Source organism: Mytilus galloprovincialis, chromosome 6 (assembly GCF_965363235.1).
Source record: "Mytilus galloprovincialis chromosome 6, xbMytGall1.hap1.1, whole genome shotgun sequence".
NCBI classification, from domain to species: Eukaryota; Metazoa; Mollusca; class Bivalvia; order Mytilida; family Mytilidae; genus Mytilus; species Mytilus galloprovincialis.
In genome coordinates, this window is record NC_134843.1 from 71182092 (window position 1) to 71205997 (window position 23906).

Sequence of the window (23906 nt, forward strand, 5' to 3'; positions counted from 1 at the left end):
TACGAAACTGTGATGCATGAAAGTTTTAAATTACATAAGAATGCCTTGATAAGAAGATTGATTTAGACTTATAAACATCGTCAGGAAGAAGATCTGAAATTTATAAGAAGAACGTATACATTGAGGACTTATGTTTTTTAACAGAAGGGCATATACATTGCAGATTACCCTTGATTTCTTATTAGAACTTTGATGTTCATGCATTTGCTATATTTCAACAAGTAGAAACCTATTTATCTTACCTCCTATACATTTCAAGGAATATGATTGGTTAAAAGTGTCCGCGTGGAGACCTTGTATATTCCATATTAGGTTAATAGTTACTATAGTCTAAATTCAACAAATAAAGACAGTCGGTAAGATACATTCGTTACATAGTGTGCTAGTGACCTAATACGATATATACGGGGTCAGTATATTCCATATGGGGTTCGAGCGTCGCTGTAACTAATAATGTTCATAATAAAATCAAATTATACTTTTTTTTCTAATTTCCGACTTATCTTACACAAATGGAAAATATGGTCATTGAAATATGAGATGTAACTGCAAACACATGCGTATCTTGCTAAAAATCTTAGATCAGTGTACACGGTACACTCCATAAAATAGTCAATAGCGGAACAACACAGTCAAGGAATTTCCAAAGTAGAATTATCAATAGTTAAAAGACAAAGGGGTTGCAATATTTTAATCGTTGTAAACAAAATGATTTAAGCAAATTGCCTTGCAGCTACTATTACACAATTGAATGTGAAAATAATTATCGTACATATGTAACAACTAAAATAAATACATCTATGTATTTTAAATCTAAGTCGTAATAGAGACAATAACCGAAAAATCTAAGATTAACACCAAGTAAGTGTCACGAAGACGCCCGTAGACCACGGAGCATAGGTCAAATCTCCGTTTACAATATACATTTTTAACGACTCAGATGAAAAAAGATATTTCAACTTTTTTAACTGAAAAGGATGAAATGCATCAACAAAACCATCACACAGTACAGCAGACAACGTTACCCACCAACGATTGACTCGTCCGAAATAAATGTAAAGATACAAACTGTTTGGGCGTGTAAGCTTTTCGCTGAAACGTTAAAACAGATTAGCACTGTATCGAGATGAATGATATTTGTAATGCGATATGCTAGTTCGGATGAATTATCTACCTTTGGGAAAATACAGTAAATGTATGTATACACACTTGCGAACAATGAATATATAAAACGTGACAAGCTGTGTGTAAACATATTAAGTATTCCTATGGCATGTATATTATATGTGACATTTAAACATGGAGGCATTTGTTGAATGAAATGTGAGTATCATGTTTAATCTAATAATTATGTTTTGCTATTGAGAGTAATATCGGTTTTTCTATTAGCTTTGTGCTCTGAACATGCTGAACTGAAGCTTTTATTAATGCGATTTGGTTAAGTCAAACATATCATTCTTTTATAAAATAACGCCACCGACATACATCTAGAATTGAACATGGTATCGATTTCCACCTAAACTATTATACAAATAAACTCTATTTTATACAGGTGAAAAATTCAACATGTAAATTTTGATGAAGAAAACCATTCTCTGCATGATTGCCAATGAGACAACCGTACAGGAAAACGGAGACTAAAGGTCGAGGATATTAACAAATTAAAGTTAAGCAGTAAGTCTTTTGATATCGATCAAAATACAAACTATATATCAAACTATATTAGAGAACCCGGTATAACGAGACATGTGAACCAAATCAAAAGATTTACGCGACGACCCAATTTAAGTAAAAAAACAGAGAGTAATCAGCAACGACCACTGAATAACTTGCTCTACAATTTGGATAGCAACAAAGAAAATAATGCTGGGTATTACTGTAACGTGTAACCGTGCGATCAATGGATCCGTATCTGAATAAATCAGGAATACAGTGTTCAACTTAAATTTGCACCACAACAAGTTGTCCTATTTAAAACAATTAACACACCCTTATATGAATTCACAATGTCAAATATATACAAGCTACACAATGCACATAAATTAAATTACAGGGTGAAGTTCCTCATTCACTATGTATAAACACAATGCCTTATCACAGAATATATACACACAATGTCACTATGCAATCACTTTGCAACATGTATTAAGCCTGATTATTCACAATGTCACTAATATATCACTATGCAACATGCATCAGACACTTTATTACACAATGTCACTAACGGATTACTAGGCAACATGCATCAATACATATCACACAAAACGTATGAACACATTACCACATATATACAACATCTATTAACAATATCCACCAATTTGTAATATCACCTTTTGAATGTTCAATAAACCACAATAACACAGTGACACAATTACACTTGCACAATGCTTCAATGCACAAGGAATGTATATGAACACAGCTCAACTCACACACTAATTATCACTATGAATCCGATCGAAATGAATATATTCTAAACTGATAAGATTAAACACAGTGCACTTTCACTTATACACTTCCACAATATAACAACTTGCAACACCAGCAAGATTTCACCATGTATTCTCACTAATACACGTCCATAATATAACAACTTGCAACACAAGCAAGTATACACCTTGTACTTTCACTGTACAATAACTTATTATATAAGTTCACTTTATAACACAATCACTATTCGAAATATTCACATATAAATCCAAACACTATAATTTATATCCTTTGAATCACTAAAGCCACTCTACTTACCAGTTGGAATATTTAATCCTAGAAGTTAACACTTCAATGGTCCACATAAAACTGACAAAGTTTCTCTGTCTTGAGCTGGTTTATATACTACCATATGGAACGGTCCATTATACTTGAAGGGGTAAAAATAAAGACTATACCAATTTTAGGGGTGTTTTAAGTAATAGATGGTGCTCCAACTATGGAGAAACTTATATACATAAAAACACAATTAATAGGGAAAGACAACTGGTGTTTCACATCAAAATAGATAAACTATGACTGATTTTCGTTACATTACTTTGAAATGAGTGCTCTTCCCTCCCTCACGACACCGGAGAAAAGTGGTACAGTACATATAGCATTTAACAAACTAAAAAAACTGTTGGAAGAGGCTACCGTAACAACAAAATCAACTATTTGGACCGAGTATTAAAAAAGTTTAAAAAGATTTATTGTAACAAAACTCAAGATTTAATCAAAAGTTTGTTCTTGTTTTTGACTACAATAAATACAAGTAGGCTTTTCGATTTCTATGATTTTCTGCAGATTACACTTTTATTGTGTAAAATTAATTTCGAACATCAATTATTATATTTTATTTAGTATTATAAAAAATGAAACTAAATTTTTCAATTTCAATTCTTTATTACTTTGAGCAAATGATGCTCATAAGTACAAATATAATATATATATGCAAATACAATATATCATAAATAGTCCCTGAAATATTTTTAATTTTTACATTCAATATATATATATATATATATATTTATTATAATAATCATGATAATTATGAAAATACTTCAAATCATTTTGTTTTACATTAGGTAAATATGCCCCTTATGCTCCTAATTTGGCGAATAAAATGCTTATCTTTAAAGTTATCTTAATATAATACAAACTAGAACACACCAGCGACCTCGCGTGACTTTGACTGAATTAAAGTATCTATGCCTTATTTTTAGCTTGGATATAATGTATTGGTATTGTCATCTGGTAAAGTCTTGCTGATTGTAAGTTGCTTAGATATGTCTGCTTTTAAAATCTTTCCCCGTTTTCTTGCTACAACAAACTTACTACAAACTAAATTTAATTTTACTGAAACAAAACACCTTGGCTTATTATGACCTACATGTATGTATTGTAATAACAATAAAACGTGTCTTTAAAATATATACAATGTAGCTGCACACGCTTCTTTTATGGACATTCAACGACAAAAGCCCTTGAAATCATATCTAACGCATTCAGAACATCAATAATTTATTCCTTAGATATATTACGCGATTTAAACATATTTATAATAATGTTATGAGGGTCTGGATTGGATATTCCTTCAATTCTGTATTCTTTATTTTTTTATGCCATTGTGTCTATGTTTTATAAATTTGGTATTTTATTCTATATTCTTTATATTTTAGCACCGTATTATTCTCTATTCTGTATTTTATTTCTTTGGCCTATTTTTTCCTCTATTTTTTATACTTGTGGCTCTTTATTCTGTACATATAACGGATTATTTTCTCTTCTGTAAACCAAGTCAAGAACCTCTCATATATTCGGATTTAGTTTCTGTTAGATTAATTCAATTCTTGTTTAAACGAAGGAGGTCTAGTTACTGCGGAGATTTAAACAAAAGTCTTTTTTTATCGATGCCAGTGTGTTGATGTAAATTATTGGAGAGTTCTTTTAAAGAAGTATAACAATTCGTAAAAAAAAAAATAGCATTAAAATTGAGAAAGGAAATGGGGAATGTGTCAAAGTGACAACAACCCGACCATAGAGCAGACAACAGCCGAAGGCCACCAATGGGTCTTCAATGTAGTGAGAAACTCCCGCACCCGTAGTCGTCCTTCAAAATATGTATACTAGTATGTAGTGATAATGGACGTCATACTAAACTCCAAATTATACACAAGAAACTAAAATTAAAAATCATACAAGACTAACAAAGGTCAGAGGCTCCTGACTTGGGACAGGCGCAAAATTGCGGCGGGGTTAAACATGTTTATGAGATCTCAACCCTCCCCCTATACCTCTAGCCAATGTAGAAAAGTAAACGCATAACAATACGCACATTAAAATTTAGTTCTAGAGAAGTTCGAGTCCGATGTCAAAAGATGTAACAAAAGAAAATAAATAAAATGACAATAATACATAAATAACAACAGACTAATAGCAGTTAACTGACATGCCAGCTTCAGACCTCAAACAAACTGTTCATTTTAAATTTTATGTGATGTACTTTCAATGTCGTTTTTATTTTTTATTTTGTAAAGTTGAATTCAACAAATTCTATTGAGGCGACAAATAATTTAAATTCTTTTTTTTCTTCATTTTTCATCGGTTTAAAATCTGTCCTAACTGAATTTTTGGTTTACTTTTTTCTTATGGTTGTTATGCTGTTTATAACCTAAAACAATAATCATGTTACTTAATAAAAAAAATAATGAATTACTATGCGTTCTCATGAAAATTTGGTTGACATTTTTAATATTTTTGTTTTCTTTTTTATGAACAAGTTCGCGTATGGGATTTTGAAATATATTTTTTTAAACCATTCAGGCTACAAGCAAATATGCATCTCATAAAACGTACCAGTCTACTTGTTCAAAGACATTGTAGCTGTGATAAATTCAGGTTTGTGACTAGATACTCTACAGCAACAGCAACCTCACATTCAACAATACAGGATGAAGATATCAAACCATTTCATCAAATTCCTGGACCGAAAGGGCTGTATACTGTCCCTTATCTAGGATCAGCCTTACAGTTTAAACCGTTTAGTAAGTACAACATAATAGGAAAAAAAACAAAGGATATTGGATGGCTATCCATGGCAGATAATCAGTATATGCACAGCAAAAAAAAAAAACACACAAAAAGCCAAGGAACACCGCTTTTTTTGCGGCTCTTCGTCTTAAATTCACAATTAGGCCTTAAACACGGAGCAAAAAAACATCGTCATTAAAACTGTATGTGTTAATTCCATATTTTTTGTTTGTTCTTTGTTTGTACATAAGGCAGACCGTTAGATTTTTCGTTTGAATTGTCATTTCGGGGCCTTTTATAGCTGATTAGGCGGTATGGGCTTTGCTCATTGTTGAAGGTCGTACGGTGACCTATGGTTGTTAATTTATATGTCATTTGGTCTCTTGTGGAGAGTTGTCTAATTGGCAATCATACCACATCTTCTTTTTTTTTTTAAACATATAGAAAGCCACAGTGACTGTTAAGATCGAACATATCAAAACGAATGAATAATAAATGATGTCAGAGGCGGATTTAGGCAGGGGGGTTTCCCCCCCCCCCCTCAATTGTGGGAAAATCTGGTCGATTATTTAGGGAATCATTAACGTATGACGTGTGTGGTCCATTCTTTGGCAGTCAGTTTAGTGGGTTTGCCTACTATCCTGAAAAGTACAATAAAAGACAAATAGTTTTTCCAAGACAAGATTCTCAAAAATCCTTTAATTGTTTAAAACGATATACTACCTCCTCATTGATTAACTGTTTTTTACTCTACGTCCCGTGGAAAATATTTCATGCTTGTTCAGAACGAGAACACATAAAAAAGGTAGGTCTTGCAAAAGATGGGCGGAAAATTATGTATGCCACTAGAAATTGAGGATATATTGGATAGAGCCAGAAATTATGTTTTCCAACAGGCCACCTACGGACCCCTCAAAGAGTTCTGGGAATGGTTCTTAACGTGCAGAGAGTGTTACACTATCAACACGAGGTATAGTTCTAACACCCCTATTGTGACATGATATTATCAGATTATTACATGGCATTTTTCATATCGCATGTATTATCAGCCCTAGGTTCAATATCAGCCCAAGAGCCGCATGGCTCGAGGGCTGATGTTGACCGAGGGCTGATAATACATGCGATATGAAAAATGACATGTTATGATCTTTTTATCATATGCTTCAACAATGGAGAAAAATAACAGATTTATATAAATTGATCCTTTTACGTGGTTCCCAAAAAGAAGTTCAAAGACTGAAAGTTCAGTAATCACGGACGTTGGACCCCAAATTTAGTACATTCGATATGAAATCTTTCTATCATATGCCTCAACAGAGAAGAAAAATATTTTAATATAGACGAATAGAACAATAACAAAAAAATTCAACAATATACATGACTCATACATAATGAACACTGTTTGGAAAGTCAACTTTTTTTAAAGTGACTTTCTAAATTATGTTTGAAACTGTTAAAAAATGCATTTACTTAATAATCTTTTTTTTTAATTATTTTACACAATATACTTTCCAGTATCCAAATAATTGTTTTGTACACTTCATGGTACATTGTAATGTTTCACTAAAAACGTAGCATTGAGGTGTATTTTCCGGAATTTGCCGAGTATCACCGGAATGCCATGTGATAACGTTACGGAAAGGCATGTGATAACGTTCGAAGCATGTGATAAACTTTTCATATCAGCCCGCTAAGCACCAATTCGAAAAATATGGAATTTACTTTAATTTAATGCTATTATCATACAGTAAAAATCATATGTTATTTATTCTAAGTATATGATAAGACTATTTATCGCACCACGGGTAAATTATCACGTTGTGATTGATTTAACGCCGTCACGTGGTGACCCCCTATAAGACCGTAGGGGGTCAGTAAATTTCATAGGGGGTTCATGACGCGTTAATGGTGACGTCATCTATTAATGTTGTTGTGTTTCATTGTTTATTTTTCAACATAACGCAGCAGAAAAAGTCCAGCGTGCGATAAATTCGTTATACGGTTAACTACTGACCCCCTACGGATCCATAGAGGGTGAATACAATCCATAGGGGATTCGCCTCCGGCCTCACCCCCTATGAATTTTACTATGGATCCGCAGGGCGTCAGAAGCGAACCATATAACTTATAGTATTATAACTCTCGCACAGTTTAAAAGAAAACGCCAACTTTGGTAAGGGTTTTACTTGGTCGGTAGATGGCCTAAATGCTCTTTGTCTATACCAAAGTTGTCCGTTAAGTTATATTTGGGTGTGGTACATTTAAATACTTTTTTCTAAGAGTCAGAGTCTTTTTACTGGCCCCAGTGGTATTTTAAAGATGTTCTTGTTTTCTCTTTTGTCAGGCCCGTACACCATAGATGACATCATTACTGTAATTGAAAATAATAAGAACAAATATGGCGACATTATGCGACTGCGCCTGGGGAAAGATTTTGTGGTGTTTATATCACATCCTGACTTGGCTAAAGTAGTGTTCCAGTATCCATACCAAGAGCATGTCAGAGTTGGTCTCGGTATATTGGAGATTTACCATAAGAGAACTGGAGTTAAAAAAGGACTAAGTTTATTGTAAATATTAACATTTTTTTTACCGTGTTAACCATTCGTAATTTATAATTTTTTAAATGTTAAGCGAGCTGCAAAATAATAAAAAAACAAAACAAAACAAACAAAAGCATGCATATATAGTATCCGATAATAATGTTAAATGCCTCGTATTTCAGTATGACAATTTATTAGTCCATGCTAGATGGCTTTTGTTAGGTATTTAATGGTTAAAGTAACAAAATGGATTCAAGCCTTTTTTCTCATTGATTTGTTATAACATACAATTTCCGTTGTTAACTGTCATTTATAGCATGAAGTTTAAAACATCATTGTAATGTGTAATTTAAAACAGAGAGCTTTAAGTAAAGTGAATATATGAATATAAAAAAGATGCAAAAACCAAGTAAACGCATCTACAATTGTTTTTAAAAAACAGTTCAAGGACTATATTTTTGTTTGAATCATCATTAATTGCTGTTTGCTTCACACACCAGCCGCGTGTTTCGTCTCTATATGACGCATCAGTGACGCTCAGATCGAAATAGGTAAAAAGCCAAAACAAGTACGAAGTTGGAGAGCATTGAGGACCCAAATTCCAAAAAGTTGAGCAAAATAAGACTATAGTAATCGCACTTATATGTACATTTCACTTACATATAGCTATGAGTATATAAAACAAATTTAGCTTACTGTTGAACGGATATGTAACAATATTTTCTATTTCCAAAACCCCTTCAGTTAAGTTTTTTGGGTAAAATTCATGATAATTATTAGACAAATACAGCTGCATACAATTTATACCGATGGCATCGATATACGCTTTGCAGTGCTTACTAGTACCAATGATAATATTATTATAATTTAAGGCAAGGAGAAGAATGGTTAGCGTTACGACGACCAGCACAAGAAAAGATGCTCAAACCTTCAGTGGTTGCTGATTATGTTCCTATGATTGGTAACGTTACAAATGACTTTGTAAAACGTCTAAAACAACAAAAGACTGTGACAGACTTATTAGAGGAACTCATGAAATACACCACTGAAAGTATGAGTCATAATAAAAAAGATATCAGTTAAAAATTAATTATCAGACCGATACATGCAAATACCTAAAGATGTTTTAATCTTTGGTATTTAACTTCGAGCCCATAAATACTTTCCACATTGAAAATTAATCCATTTATGGTCATGTTATTAATAACATCTTTTATGACTAATTGTCTTCTATAATTAAGATCAATTTGGTACGTTAGACTCGCTTTTCATCTACAAAAGAGTCAATTAATACCAAATTGAAAAGCAAATGTAAACTTGTGACGAGCTGCACTGTGTCTAATAAACTTGACATCAACGAACAAAATAATGACTGTTTTTTATCACGTGAAAGTTTTCTTCTCTATAAAAAACATAATTACATTAGATTTATGTTTCATTATAATACGTTGTTCTGATTGGCTAACTGCACATCTCGCGTTATTCCTAAGGCTTAACCAACTTCATTACACAATAAAATGTATCATTCATGATGACACGAGGTCCCACAATAAAGTGCACAGGTAAATTAAATGAAAACTTGATAAAAATCGTGTTTTCATGATACTAGCTAAGAAATGAAAATTATTATTATAATAGGTATTGAATGCTTCTTTTTGTAACTATATAGGGTTGTAAAAGCGTTGACCGTGCGCACATTTTTAGAATGAAGCGCTTCCTCGTCTCATAAATTGTATTTCGGTCAACGCTTTTACAACCCAATGAAGTTACAAAAAGATAAAATTTTTGATCTGCAAGGTTTTAATTTCATTATAAACATATCACAATACACCATCATGTACGTATACTTGTTACAACCCTATAGCTAGACAAAGCCGACGAGGAAATAGATTATTAATCTACCAACTAAAACTAAATTTTATATCATGGTTCAGGGTATGGTTCAGGGCAATGAACAAATTTTAGACATTGCTCCCATGTGCACGATGTCACGGAAGTATGGTTTTGTAACCTATCGAGAAAAAAAAAACGCAAATCCGCATCAACTTTGGTCTATAACCTTGTTATAAAGTACAGTTATTTATTCAACGAATAATTCTATCCTAATATTAAGAACGTTTATAGTATACAAATAAATACAAATTAAAAAAAGTGACAAAACAGTTATTGCTATTTTCAGGCGTAGGGATGTTGTGCTTTAATAAAAGATTGGGCTGTTTTGAAAGCTCTTCGAATACTAGGTTGATCAAAGCTTTAGAAGACATGTTTACAACAATGCAGCAAGCATTTCTACTTCCATTTCCAACGTATAATTTCTTCAGGACTAAACTGTACAAAACATTTGAAAGGAGTCAACAGGTTTTAGATGAGTAAGTTTGATATTATTTGAGGAGGTATAACTAGGTCTTCAAATGACTTATATTTTTTGTGCTAAATTTCGGGAATTACATGTACTTCACGAAAAGAAAAGTAATGGTTTCATATGTGGAGTTTTGAATTTCCTAAATTTGTCTTTGAAACAATGTTTTTCCCTAGAAAACGTCAACTTTTGATAAAATATCCAAATTCGGGGACCGTTGACGATCGGTGTCTTAAGCTGTGGTTTTTGCGCATGCTCAGTCGTCGTACTGCTCACGAAATTTAAAAACTCTGTTTCAACCTTTGTCCAATTTTACCGCAATTTCGCGGGCATCTTTTAGTATAGTCAAACAGAAGCAAGCAGAATAACTTCCCTTATATTGTATTTTTTAATTATAATTATAACTAATTTCCGTAACATTCAATTATTTACAGGGTAACACATAAAGAAATTAATGATCAAGTTATGGTTCTAAAGAAACTGGAAGAAGATGGTAAACTAGATGAATATCTTTCAAAGGACCCGAATTTCATGCATTCATTACTGTCTGATCCAAGAATGGCAAAGGAGGACGTGGTTGGCCTAGTTACGTCATTGTTTGGAGGAGGAATTGATTCGGTAATAATAATTACTACTGCGTATTCATTTATTTTCGTAGGTAACAATTTTCGTGTATTTAGGAAAACTTGCATTTTCGTGGATATTTGATTTCGTGGTTTGCCAATCTCGAAAACAATGCCTACCTGTACCCACCAAACTAACGAAAATTTGTATCCAACGAATAATAATGAATCCACAGAAATCATTTTGGGGCCTTTACGAGCTCGCTGTTTGGTGTGAGCCAAAGCTGCGTGTTGAAGGTCGTACTTTGACCTATAATTTATAACTTTTTACACGTTGCGACTTGGATGGAGAGTTGTCTCATTGGAACTCATACGACATCTTATATCTATATACATGTACATAAGTTAAAATTGTTTTTACAAATTTTCTATATGGAAAATATAATTGAAAGATCTGTGCTATTAGGAACACATGCCATAAATGATATTGTCAGATGTATAAGCGAGTAAAACGGAAAAAAATATTCTGGGAAATCACAAATATATTAAAGTGAGACTTCTTTTATCGTTTTTATCTGAACATGCAGCTACTGAAAGTTTCCATCAAGCTACATTAATCTTTGTTTGCATCAAAAACCATAGGCTAGTTTACCCTCCTTATTTGTTATGTTCTGGACGCTTTCTATAGTAGAGTGTCATTATATTTTTCGGCCTGTTCGTCCATTCATCCCTCTGTCCATCCGTTTATCCGTCTGTCCCGCTCCAGGTTAAAGTTTTTGGTCAAGGTAGCGTTTGATGATGTTGATGTCCAATCAACTTGAAACTTAGTACACATGTTCCCTAGGATTATGATCTTTTAATTGTAATGCCAAACGGGAATTTTTTTCCTGATCCAACCTTTTCTGTTCCCTGATTTTTGTAATCTTCTAAATTAAATAATGCAGCTCGAAAGAATTAAAACCATATTATTAATTATAAATATCCCATGTTTAGTTACATCGTTTATTATACTATGTGTGTATTTGGGTGTGCCTTTTAAGAACAGAGGAAACTAAATATCCATATTTTCCATTTTCTATGTCCTGATATTCGCTTTGCAATTACATTCTCGCCTTTTTTAACATTTTAAATACATGCTTTAAATTATTTTTATTTACAAACAGACTGCGAATGGTATGGCATTCGTTCTAACTGATTTAGCATTGAACCAAGACAAACAAGAAATACTCAACCAAGAAATCCAAGAAGTTTTAAGTGACCAGCAGACTGTGACGAAAGAACATTTATCAAAAATGTCTTACTTAAAAGCATGTGTTAAAGAATCGCAAAGGTAACATAAATAGACTGTTCAAAATACAACTCTACCTAGACTTTTAGACTGTTCAAAATACAAATCACATATAGCAGCTTATAGCTCCATATGAAATAAAACATTTATACTGTAATGAAATAGCTACTGTATTCTGATTGAGCAATATCCTTCATTAAAAGGTCAAATTGAAATCCGCCATCGACATTTATGGAACTATCCTAAGAATTAACTACATATAGGAAGATGTGGTATGAGTGCCAATAAGACAACTCTCCATCCAAGTAACCATTTATAAAAGTAAACCAATATAGGTCAAGGTACGGCCTTCAACACGGAGCCTTGGCTTTTATCGGTCAACAAGCTATAAAGGACCCCAAAAATTACTAGTATAAAACCATTCAAACGGGAAAACCAACGGTCTAATCTATATAAAAACGAGAAACTAGAAACAATTATGAACTACAAAAACAGACGACAAGCACTGAACATCAGATTCACGACTTTGGACAGGTGCAAACAATTGCAGCGGGATTAAACGTTTTAATGGTACCAAACCTTCTCTCTTTTAGGTACATTACAAATTATAATGAATTCCTCATTTACCGTACTATTAACTCCATCACTTTTGTTTAATTGTTTATACAATAACATTGACGATACCAATGAACTGCATCGTACATTGCGAAAATTAAAACACTTACTGGAAAAGCTAGACTCGAATACAAACGTGAACTCAAACAAACTATTCGAATTAATTTTCGAAATAAAATCCCATGACACAAAGTAGACTTTTTTTCCAATGTATAATGATATTATTGCCGCAGCTGTCTTTTCGTTGGACTGTCTTGCTATTATGGTCTTATAATAAAAACTAGTTTTAGAAATCACCAGACTCAAGCTAGCGACCAATTCTAGCGACCAATCAAGCTAGCGACCAATTCTATCGACCACTTAAGCTAACACTGAGCATAAACACATAACAGAACCATTTCGAGATATGTCTGAAAATCACAAAATGACATTATACTACAACGTTCTACTAATATTTAATACGTGAGGTATCGCTATTGATAGAAAAATACATACTTAATATAATTTGAAAAGGAAACATTACAAAGGGAACACCTATTAATTTTGTTTTAATTTTATTTTGGATTCCAACAAATAAACATGAGTAGCGTGCTTGCTGGAGGCTAATATTCTAAATCAGTTATTCAGTTTTTGAAGACTTTATATTACATGGTATTATACATCTATTTCAAATCGAGATTTTTGTTTTAACTATATATACTGTTTCCAGATTAGATATTTTTAAAAAAAGACCTTTATGGTCTAAATACCTCATATGGTCCGGCCCGTTGATAATAAAAAGAGTATAATACTAATATGGTCATGACCGCACGCATAAGGTCCAAATATTGATATGGTTCGGAACATATTCGTAAGTATTGTAAAACAGAATGAAAAAAAATCTAAGAACAGCCGTTCAAATGTCAACTTACTGTGAGATAAATAAAATGTTTAAGTGAACAAGGAACTAGAAAAATATCGAGTATTTCCTCAAAACCATTTAGGTTTGAGGGGAGTGGTTCTCGAAACAGTATAATGGGTATAGTCCAAGGCACTTCAGATAATACGGAAAGCAGTAAAACAAATTAAAATATAATATGAAAGAAAAAACAAAATTTATTCAATGCAACATTTATCAAGTCAAACATTTAAACTACGTTCAGTCAGATGCATTTTTTAAAATCTATAATTCAACATTTATATACAACAGATATATTACATATTACTCAAAAATATCACAAGAATGTTTTAAGTATAATGACATAGATAATCAACACGAAAATTAGAAAATAAATGTTATGAATCCTTCGGTTTCTAGTACAACAATGTTGTTCTTTAAAAAGTGTTTCTCAAAAATATTTCTCATACATCTTGCATCACACAAGTATTCATACAGAATAGTTATATAATGTTTTATACTGTATAAGGTCAACTTTACTGTTTAACCTCTTAAGTAGATTCCTTCTGTGAAGATACAACTTTTATTTTTTTCTCTCGTTTCAACCTTTATTCAGACATACTGTAGCATGTTATTAATAAAGTGACCGATAAAGACAAAAGAGTAATAAGTTGTCTAACAGATAACATTTTATATATTATTCCTTATACAATACATTCTTTTTAAATAAATTATTCGTATTTTTTTTTATCAATTACACAATGCAATGTCAAGAAAAAATTCTGATTTAGTGACAAAAACTAATGTTGTGTGAATATTCTTTCTTATCTTCTCAAATGTAATCAGAGTAAGTTTCAAATATATCTCGTTGATTTTGTGTATCAATTTGTTTTTATTTTACCTTTATTCAATCATTCAACATATATACACTTGTAATTATATTATCGTATATTACACATAAACATGCATCTGCAATTTTAATTTATCTAATAATAGATACGTCGGCAATCTATTTGTTTACCATTCAGAATTTAAATTAATTGAAATATTAGTATTATTTCATCTAAATAAGTATTAAACAAATGGTAACCAAAAGTAAATAATATTGCAAAATTATAACAAACGTCAAAAAAAAAGAGGAGTTGGAATGTCAGTCTTTTTCAATTATTAAACATCAATTAGAATGAATAAAATGAAAATATAATATGATAAGCAAATAAAATAAACAGTCGAAAATAATTGATAACTGAAAAGGGAAACAATCCAGTCCTATTACATTTATAATAAATTACTATATCGGCCCGATCAAGAGAATATACAAAGTAGTACATATATCAAACAAAATAGTTACTATGCATATTTATAAATCTTTGTCAATAAGTATAATATCTAGTTCATTTTGGTATCAAATGAAAGCGTATTCACTTAGGATCACTAAAGACCCGTGTTGAATAATAATCAGAAAAAAAATAATAAAAAAACAGGGCATATTTCCCCCGTTGTATAATTGGCTTTTTACCTGTTTTTTATTTTGGAATTTCTGGAGAACCAGAAGACAGCAATACACAGTTAGGAGTTTGGTTTCGCATTTTGGCCCCTGTGGATTTTTTTATATATGAAAGTTGTTGTGCAATAAAATTCATTTTCAGACAGTTGACTACTAATTTAGCCTTCAAAGATGGTTTATAAAAACATCAATGTTATTTTTACATGTTTAATGGGCTATTTTCTGTTTGACTTTCCGTATTTTCATAGCTATACCAGCCATAGGTCCAGAAATTAATGTAATATTTCTATTGCACACCTGGGCATTTTCATGAATAAAAGGGTCTGGGACAAGCTTTCAATCCCACTAGGTGTGGGTAAAAACTTTGCCGTAGGGAACTGTACAGAAAGAGTGAAAATATGAGCCCATACCCATTACTGTATAGGTACCTCAGACTTTGGATGGACAGTGAAGTCTTCAGGTGCACTTTCCCACCCTGGAATTGATACGAGTTGAAAATATGGATAAAAGCTATCAATCAAACCACCTGCGGTCAAGAACTTTGCCGTAGGGGGGTGGCAGTAAAGCCACTGCTGCCACCACCCGTAATGGACAAAAATGAGAAATTGGGTATGGGGTTGTCAGCTTCTGGTGCACTTTCCCACCTGGGCATTTTCATGAATAAAAGGGTCTGGGACAAGCTTTCAATCCCACTAGGTGTGGGTAAAAACTTTGCCGTAGGGAACTGTACAGAAAGAGTGAAAATATGAGCCCATACCCATTACTGTATAGGTACCTCAGACTTTGGATGGACAGTGAAGTCTTCAGGTGCACTTTCCCTCCTAGTGGGATTGAAAGGTTGTCCAAGACCCTCTTATCCATGTAAATGCCTAGGTGGGAAAGTGCACCGGAAGCTGACAACAACACACTCAATTTCTCATTTTGGTCCATTATGGGTGGTGGCAGCAGTCGCTTTACTCCCATCCCCCTACGGTAAAGTTCTTGACTGCAGGTGGTTAGATTGAAAGCTTATATCCGTATCTTCAACTCGTATCAATCCCTGGGTGGGAAAGTGCACCTGAAGACTTCACTGGCCATCCAAAGTCTGAGGTACCTATACAGTTATGGGTATGGGCTCATTTTTCAGTCTTTCTGTACAGTTCCCTACGGCAAAGTTTTGTCCCACACCTAGTGGCGATGTTGTTTTTTTCGTGTCCAACTTACATTCTTTCGGGAAGCCTCGCAAGCTCTATAAGGAAAAGTTCGGCACTTGACGTGTCTCAAATGTAAGGTAATTGGTCAGAGCAGGGCTCACTGAAATGATTTTTTGGGGGTTAAAACCTTCCGGGAATTTAATCCCACCTACACTTTCTCGATAATATCTAAATATTAAAGAAAAATTCCTTGGCTCTAACTCCAAATATGGACAATTTTATGATAAGGGGGTCCTGAAATCTTTTGAAAGCTTGTGCTATTTTTTAACCTTTCCTAATTAACCGGACCAAAGCACTACTTTACTTTAAAATTCATGACCCATTTTTTTTTACACTGTGCTTTAATCCCCCTTACTTGCTATTTGAGGCATGAAACATGAAAAAATACATTAGGAATAGGTATACAAAAAAATGGCAAGTAACACACTGTCCACACTAAGGACTATATTCGTGGACAACGAAAAATCAAAGGACGATAACTATGTACATATATATAAGTCTGAAAATTACACCAAACAGTGTTAGAGTTAGATTTTATACTGACAAATTTTTGTCCGTCCCTCAGCGGGATTCGAACTCACACCTTTGATACACTACAGCACCAATCGCTTAGCCTCATGTCCAGCGCTCTAGACCACTCGACCACATCCGCTATATTAAAAATATAACTTCAATAGTCGTAGTGTTACCTTGTCACGGAAGGTGAATCTAGAGATAGACATGAGACACGTGTTTTTTTAAGCGTGTGTAGATGTTATATATATATATATATATAGTAATTCTTTCGAAGATAAGATATTTCTTATTTCGTTTATTTGAAAGCTTATACATTGTACACAAGAACGAGTTAAGTCAACTCACATTAGATAGGTATTCTATGCTACGCCTACAACAGTAAAGACCGTAAGGCAGCAACCATTTGATTTTCGGGGGGGGGGGGGGGGGCTATGGTTTTTTTTTTTCTGGACAAATTTTTTTTTTCGCGACAAGTCGAAAGCAATTTTTTTCTTTCAATTTTAGCATTACATATTGTGGCAGCTGAGGGGGAAACAAACATTTTTTTTCTCAGAATCAAAAACAAATTCTTTTCTTCTCCAAAAACTGGAAACAAACTTTTTTTTCCAGAAAAAACCATAGCCCACCCCAGAAAATTAAATGGTTGCTGCCTAATGTTATCTGATCTGTAGGTTTGTTCGTTCGTTCGTTTTTCCGTGTATCCATCCATTTATACTGTATTAGATTGAATCTAAGACGAAATTGTAGTCAGGTAAAGTTGAAACTAGGTACATACGTTTATTAGAATATGTTATTTTAAAATTATTTACGGTTCTCTGAATAAGGAAAATAATTGTGCGAGCAAATCATCATAGACAAACGCTGTTGTTGTTTTTTTCTACTTCAATTCGTTTACATTTTATTCTCATTTCATATCCGTAAATTACTCGTATATATACCTATTATGTGATGGGGGATATACGATCCGTTTTTAATTGTTTATTTGGAATCCTTGATTTTTGTTTACCATCTCAGTTAAGAGTTTGGAAAACCGAGAAAACGTAAAGAAGACCTCAAAATATAGTATATGCCCTTCTCTATAGAGTAAAATACGAAGAGGAGCGCACTTTCCATTCTACAAATACATATATAATAATATAAAGTATGTGTTTATGTAGGGGAGTAAAAATCGTTCGCTAAAAAAAGATTGTTCCTTTGCTTTTTGTGTATTTTTCGCTGTGCATTTGGTGATTAAAGATACCTTATCTCCTTTGTTGTTCTATTGTATTACGATATTTTGACTTTTTACGATTTTCTGAGACGTTCTCCCCTTCCTGATTGTTATTGATGCAGACATTTAGCAAGCAAACTAGTCACTACAATAGGCTACAGACGACATTGATGTTGTAGTGTCCCTTCTGACTTGATATGATGGATATCTCTAGTTATTTAAAGGTTGAAAAATAAAATAAACCGTATTGGTAGCCATATTTTATTTTTAACAGAACGTTGTTTCATTATGTCGTTTTGTGGTTTTCTCATATACCACATTATGATTCTTTGACAAGTTGGTTCTCATTGTGTTCTTTAGTGGTCGCTAGAATTGGTCGCTAGCTTGATTGGTCGCTAGGATTGGTCGCTAGCTTGAGTCTGGTTTAGAAATCTGCATGTTTATATAAATACTCAAAACCAATGAAAATACATAATCTGGCAAGGGAAAGGTTGCAGGTTTTATATCGCTGCATTCTATTTGTGTCTTTCTAAAGTCAGGAGTCTATAATTTAGTGGTTGTCGTTTGTTGCAGTTTATCATATTTGGTTAGCTAGTTTAGAAAGCAATTCTGGGAAGTGTACTAATTTACAATCTGGCAATAAATTAAGAACTTACAGAAAATTTTAAAATATTTTTATGTTTGAACCATATTTAAAAATGAATTCAAAAAAAGACAGGCAAATAATCACAAGATTTAGAACTAGCTGTCACGATCTTGAAATCGAAAGAGGGAGGTATATTGGAATTAAAGCTGAAGACAGAAAGTGTAAGCTATGTAAGAACGCAGTTGAAGACGAACTATATTTTCTTTTAAAATGTCCTGTTCTAAAAGATATTCGATCTCAACATCTTTCTAATTTAAATTCTAAATTCAAAATATTTTCAAGATTATCTGATGAAATGAAATTTGTTTGGATTCTTTCATCTGAAGATTTGTTTGTTACTTCAAACTTATCTAATTTATTGCACTCCCTTTTTGAAGAATGAAAGAAAATTATAGAAAATATTGTTGTTTGAAAAAAAAAAAATAGAAGAAAAATATATATAGATATATATATAGGAAATAAAATTGATCAGGAGTTGTCTCCCATAGACCTAGAACTATAAAGATTTATGTAATTTCTCCAGGTCACAGTGGCACCCATAACAACTATGTTTTGTCAATAACTTGGTTTATACATGTATCAGGTTAATTAGTGTAAATGTGTATTCATGTGGTTTTTTGTTCAAATGTACTTTAATCATTCTAATCATTTTCTGTGCTTTATTTTGTAATTCATTTGATTGTATAGCTCAAATTTTGGGCACCATGATTGGTTAATAAAATTATCTATCTATCTATCTATTTGTTTTCCGTTTATTTGTTTTCCACATGAATCAGGCAATTAGTTTACTCGTTTGAATTTTTTCAATATGTCATGTCGATGCCTCTTACAACAGTCGGTAGGGGACGATAAAAGGCTGACCCGTGTAGATTTCGAAAAAGATCAGGCTAATGCCACTCACTTCAAGGCAGCACTCGTACCCGCAAAGTGGAAAGGAATTAATATAAGTTGCAAAACTTGTTTCCCAATCCACACTAAATAAATATGTTTATTTTGGAAATTTATATTATATTGCTGTTGTTTGCTCTATGGTCGGGTGGTTGTCGCTTTGACATATTCACCATTTCCTTTCTCAATTTTATTAAACTGACATGTATAGCTTGCGAAGGGTCTTGCTCAATGCTGATTGTCGTAGGGTCACCTATAGTTTTAACTTCTTCGTCTTTTGGTTTCAAGGAAAATTATGATTTCCAAATGACGTAGAAATGCAACTAGTGTAGGTTACTTATACTATAAGTTATAGCAAACTTTTGACAGACCATGTACGTAATGGTGAGGTTTCAAATAGTTATTTCTTATTCATGACTGCATTAAAACAAATCTTATATTTTTATCAACTTTAATTTGCAGGAAAATATTTCCAGTTTTATTTGGAGCTGCTAGAATTACAGAAAATGATATGATTGTTGGTGGATACCGAATTCCTAAAAACGTAGGTTGTTAACTTTTCACTATGGATTCTCCCAGAATTCACTCATTCATAAATGTCTCATACTGACCATTTTTTTATTTTTGGATGGTCAATGTATGAATAAAATTAGATGTACGAAAAAAATTGTAAATGTTGTTATTTGGAGACACCAAAGATATATTGTATACAAATTAGATGCCAACATACGAGATCTCCAACGACAGATTAGAGTATTATTATACACAGTAAAAATTTAACATGTCCATTTTGTCATGAAATCGCGAAAAAGACCGATATACGGTATACTAATATTTGGCAAGCTCTAAATTCTTTCTCTCGGAAAATGCCTGTACCAGGTCAAGAATATGGCAGTTGTTTTCACTTGTTCCGTTGATTAGTAGCGTTTGATTTTGTCAAGTTTTATGAACTTCCATTTTTGTCAGTAGTTTTTTTTATAATTTCCAGAACGAGTGTAAGGACCTACATGTATAGTTGCTTAAATGAATTTTACGTCGTTTGTGTCTTGATTATCAATCTGCCACAAAAACAAATTCTTTGAATAAAATCAATATACAATGCATTAAGCACAGAAGCGATGCAAGTCAACCACTGACAAATATCGGTTTTGTACCGTGTTGAAGGCTTTCCTGAGAATTTGAGACGAAGAACTGTTTGCATATCCATGTATAGTAAAACAAATATGAGCATTTGTTTTCTTTAATTTTAGATGCTAGTCATTTTGAATAATAATTGTATGTGCAATGACGAACGATTTTATCCAAATCCAAAAGAATATATTCCTGAAAGATGGATGCGTAAATATAAAGATGAAGCGATTGCAAAAGGACAAGATTACCCATTCGGATTTAAACCATTTGGGTTTGGTCCACGAGGCTGTGTTGGTCAAAGGTTTGCTGAAAATGAAATTTACATAGGAGTCGCTAAGGTATTTATTAATATCAGTACAGAACACGCACTTTGTAAAAGTGTAAATTTCGACATACAAATGTATAGTAGAACAATTTACCCCAATGTCAAATATAACATCAATTTAAGTGATCGGACCACGACGGATGTCCTCTTGAGAGCCCGCGACGACAGGTTTTATCTCGAGTTTGTCATAGCCTAGAGCCCTAGACTTTTATATTGGTTCATTCATAGATCTTTATTTAAGGTTTAGTCGTAATAATCTTCAGATTCTTAACTTGGTTTTGTCGTTCTTAGCTGTCAAACATGTGATGTTTAGGAGCCAGAATAATGAGTTTTTATCAGGAAACTTTTTCCTGCGAATTGTTTCTGGTAAGCTAGCTCTTGAAAATCCAGATAGACATGTCGATCACGCAAAAAAAAGGGCATATTTATTTCATCATCTTATTACATTGATTTTTCGTCAATCAGTCAACCCAGAGAGGATGTGATACAACTCGTTTTAATGAGTTTGTTATCTGGTTGCGTAATATAGATATTAAAAATTAAATAATCATGATTCATATTGTAATTTTCGGTCATTATATCTAACCAATGAAATATCGTCACACACTCGGCTTTAAATACGTTTGCTCAATTTTTGTGGTCTCTCTGCGGTCGTATCAAACTGTGCTCAGCAATCAGGGGGCGTTTCATCAGGCATACTAATTTCATATCTCTACATTTTTTGTTTCAGATAATACATAATTTTAAAATTTCTATGCCTCCAGGAGTTAGAGAAGTGAAACATGTCAACAGAATATTTACATCACCATTGGAAAAAGTTACTGTACATTTTACAGAAAGGAAACAGATTCCCTCAACATGACCTTGAACTTAAATACACTATTACATATTAATACGGATGCTCCAATGAACCTTTACCTCTGAACTAATGTTTTTGCAAACACAATTGATTTTATGCAAGAATGCTTTTTTGTTTGTTGCAGTTGGACTAAATATGCGATATTTAAATATTTTTCATTGTCGACATTTGCAATTTTGCATACGAATTTACAATCATTATTTTTGTTTCCTTATACTTTTAATTATGTTATTACCTTATATGTACACCATTTAATGACTTGTCTTAATATATTTTCACATTGTTCACCGCAACAAGATGCCAAGCTATTAGTTTCACGCCATCTTGAAATTATTATGTCAAAACAACTGTTTGTTCTGATTGGTTGAAAATTAATGTGGTTTTGGTTCTCTTGGCTTTAATGAGTTTTAATTACTTAACAAAATGTCAACAACCGAAGGAGTGGGGGAAAGAAATGATATATGGCTGGCCAAATGTTAAAAATATTCGAATTAACCCTATCTTTGAAATTATTGCAATTGAATCACATATTATTAAATAAGCACCGAGTCTGATAGTACACATTTCCCATTGAAATACGGGTTTTAAAGTCTATTCAAGTAATATTTGGTTTGCTATATAAACTGTTTTAATTTCGATATGGCAGATTGGATTTAGTATTACACTGAGCAGTTCTAACTCTGTACAATTGTATGCCATGCTGAACTTATTAAATTATACATCGCGCTTACCAGAGCCGTCCTTTGTTGCAAGAGCTAGTCTAAAAGTCAGACTTATCATATTGTTCATTGTGTGTGTGTGGTTCCAGGCCAACCCATTACCCACAGATACTGTGAAAGTCTGTTATTATGGTGGAGGAAGCCGAAGTACTCGGAGATAATCACCGGGCCACTCGACAGAAACCAGTGAGATATCAGAAGATTGATCTCCAGGTCAAAGCAAGGGACAATTTTGACCAACCGAGGCCCCCAAATTACGCATTCCATTTTAAACTCCGGTCTGGGTAACAGAAAAATGTGTGTGGGAGGGTGAAAATCAGAATCGAACCAAGGACCTTCAGCACTGTAGCCATCGGTTTAAACCACTATACCACGAACTTAAGCATAGGATAACATCCTAAAAAACAACAGAAACAATTTTTCGCCACTTTCCGTAAGGAGAGGCGAAAGATTAAAAAGGGACATTCAAACTGTCAAGTCGTAAAAATAAATTGACAACGCCATAATTTGATATTCTTATAAATATGTAAACTTGCATTGGTATAATTGTTTAACATTGTTTTACATGAGAAATATTTGTGTATATTAAAGTATATCAGCTCTCCTGAATTTATATGAAAGAAAAAAGAGCTACATGGAACATTCACCTCGTTTGTGTGAAATTAGATTCATGTATAAAATCACTTGGAGTATGGCAGGTACGGGTTAAGGGTGGACATATGCATATATATTTTATATAAATTTCACTCCAAACATTGGCTTGACAGCCCCTCCCCTCAAAATCCTCGACCCGCTACTGTGTCTTCAATGTATAAGGTGTTGAATATCCTTAATTTGAGCTGTATTTATAATAAAGTAGCTGATTCCGGAGATGTAAACAAAGAACACGTGGTATAAATGAACCAGGAACCCTCCTAAAAACATTACTTACATCTGATACAAACCCCAGAAACCTTTAAACAAAACAGACTCATTACTTACCTGAAAAAAATATAAGAAACAAAACAAAACATACAGGGCACCCAACTGCTGTTACATTCCAATAGCTTTTTTTTTATAAAAAACTCGTATATGAATATAAAAAAGAAGGTGTGTTATAATTGCCAATAGGACAACTCTCCATAAGAGCCCAAATGACATAGAAATTAACAACTATAGGTCACCGTAC

General features: G+C 32.9%; 1 protein-coding gene across 2 annotated transcripts; it reads left to right on the forward strand.

Moving 5' to 3' along the window:
* The first annotated feature begins 1194 nt into the window (after window positions 1–1194).
* On the forward strand, window positions 1195–22269 carry LOC143080233 (sterol 26-hydroxylase, mitochondrial-like). 2 transcript variants are annotated; one of them, XM_076255961.1, is made up of 11 exons: window positions 1207–1323; window positions 3693–3740; window positions 5293–5513; window positions 7844–8069; window positions 8915–9093; window positions 10222–10411; window positions 10836–11019; window positions 12128–12294; window positions 20167–20248; window positions 20955–21173; window positions 21891–22269. In XM_076255961.1, the coding sequence occupies exons 3-11, from the start codon at window positions 5306–5308 to the stop codon at window positions 22020–22022; spliced, it is 1587 nt and encodes a 528-aa protein (XP_076112076.1). In that variant the 5' UTR covers window positions 1207–1323; window positions 3693–3740; window positions 5293–5305; the 3' UTR covers window positions 22023–22269. The 2 variants fall into 2 exon arrangements, with proteins under 2 accessions (XP_076112075.1, XP_076112076.1); XM_076255960.1 differs by lacking the exon at window positions 3693–3740 and having other exon boundaries at window positions 1195–1323.
* Window positions 22270–23906: the final 1637 nt, after the last annotated feature.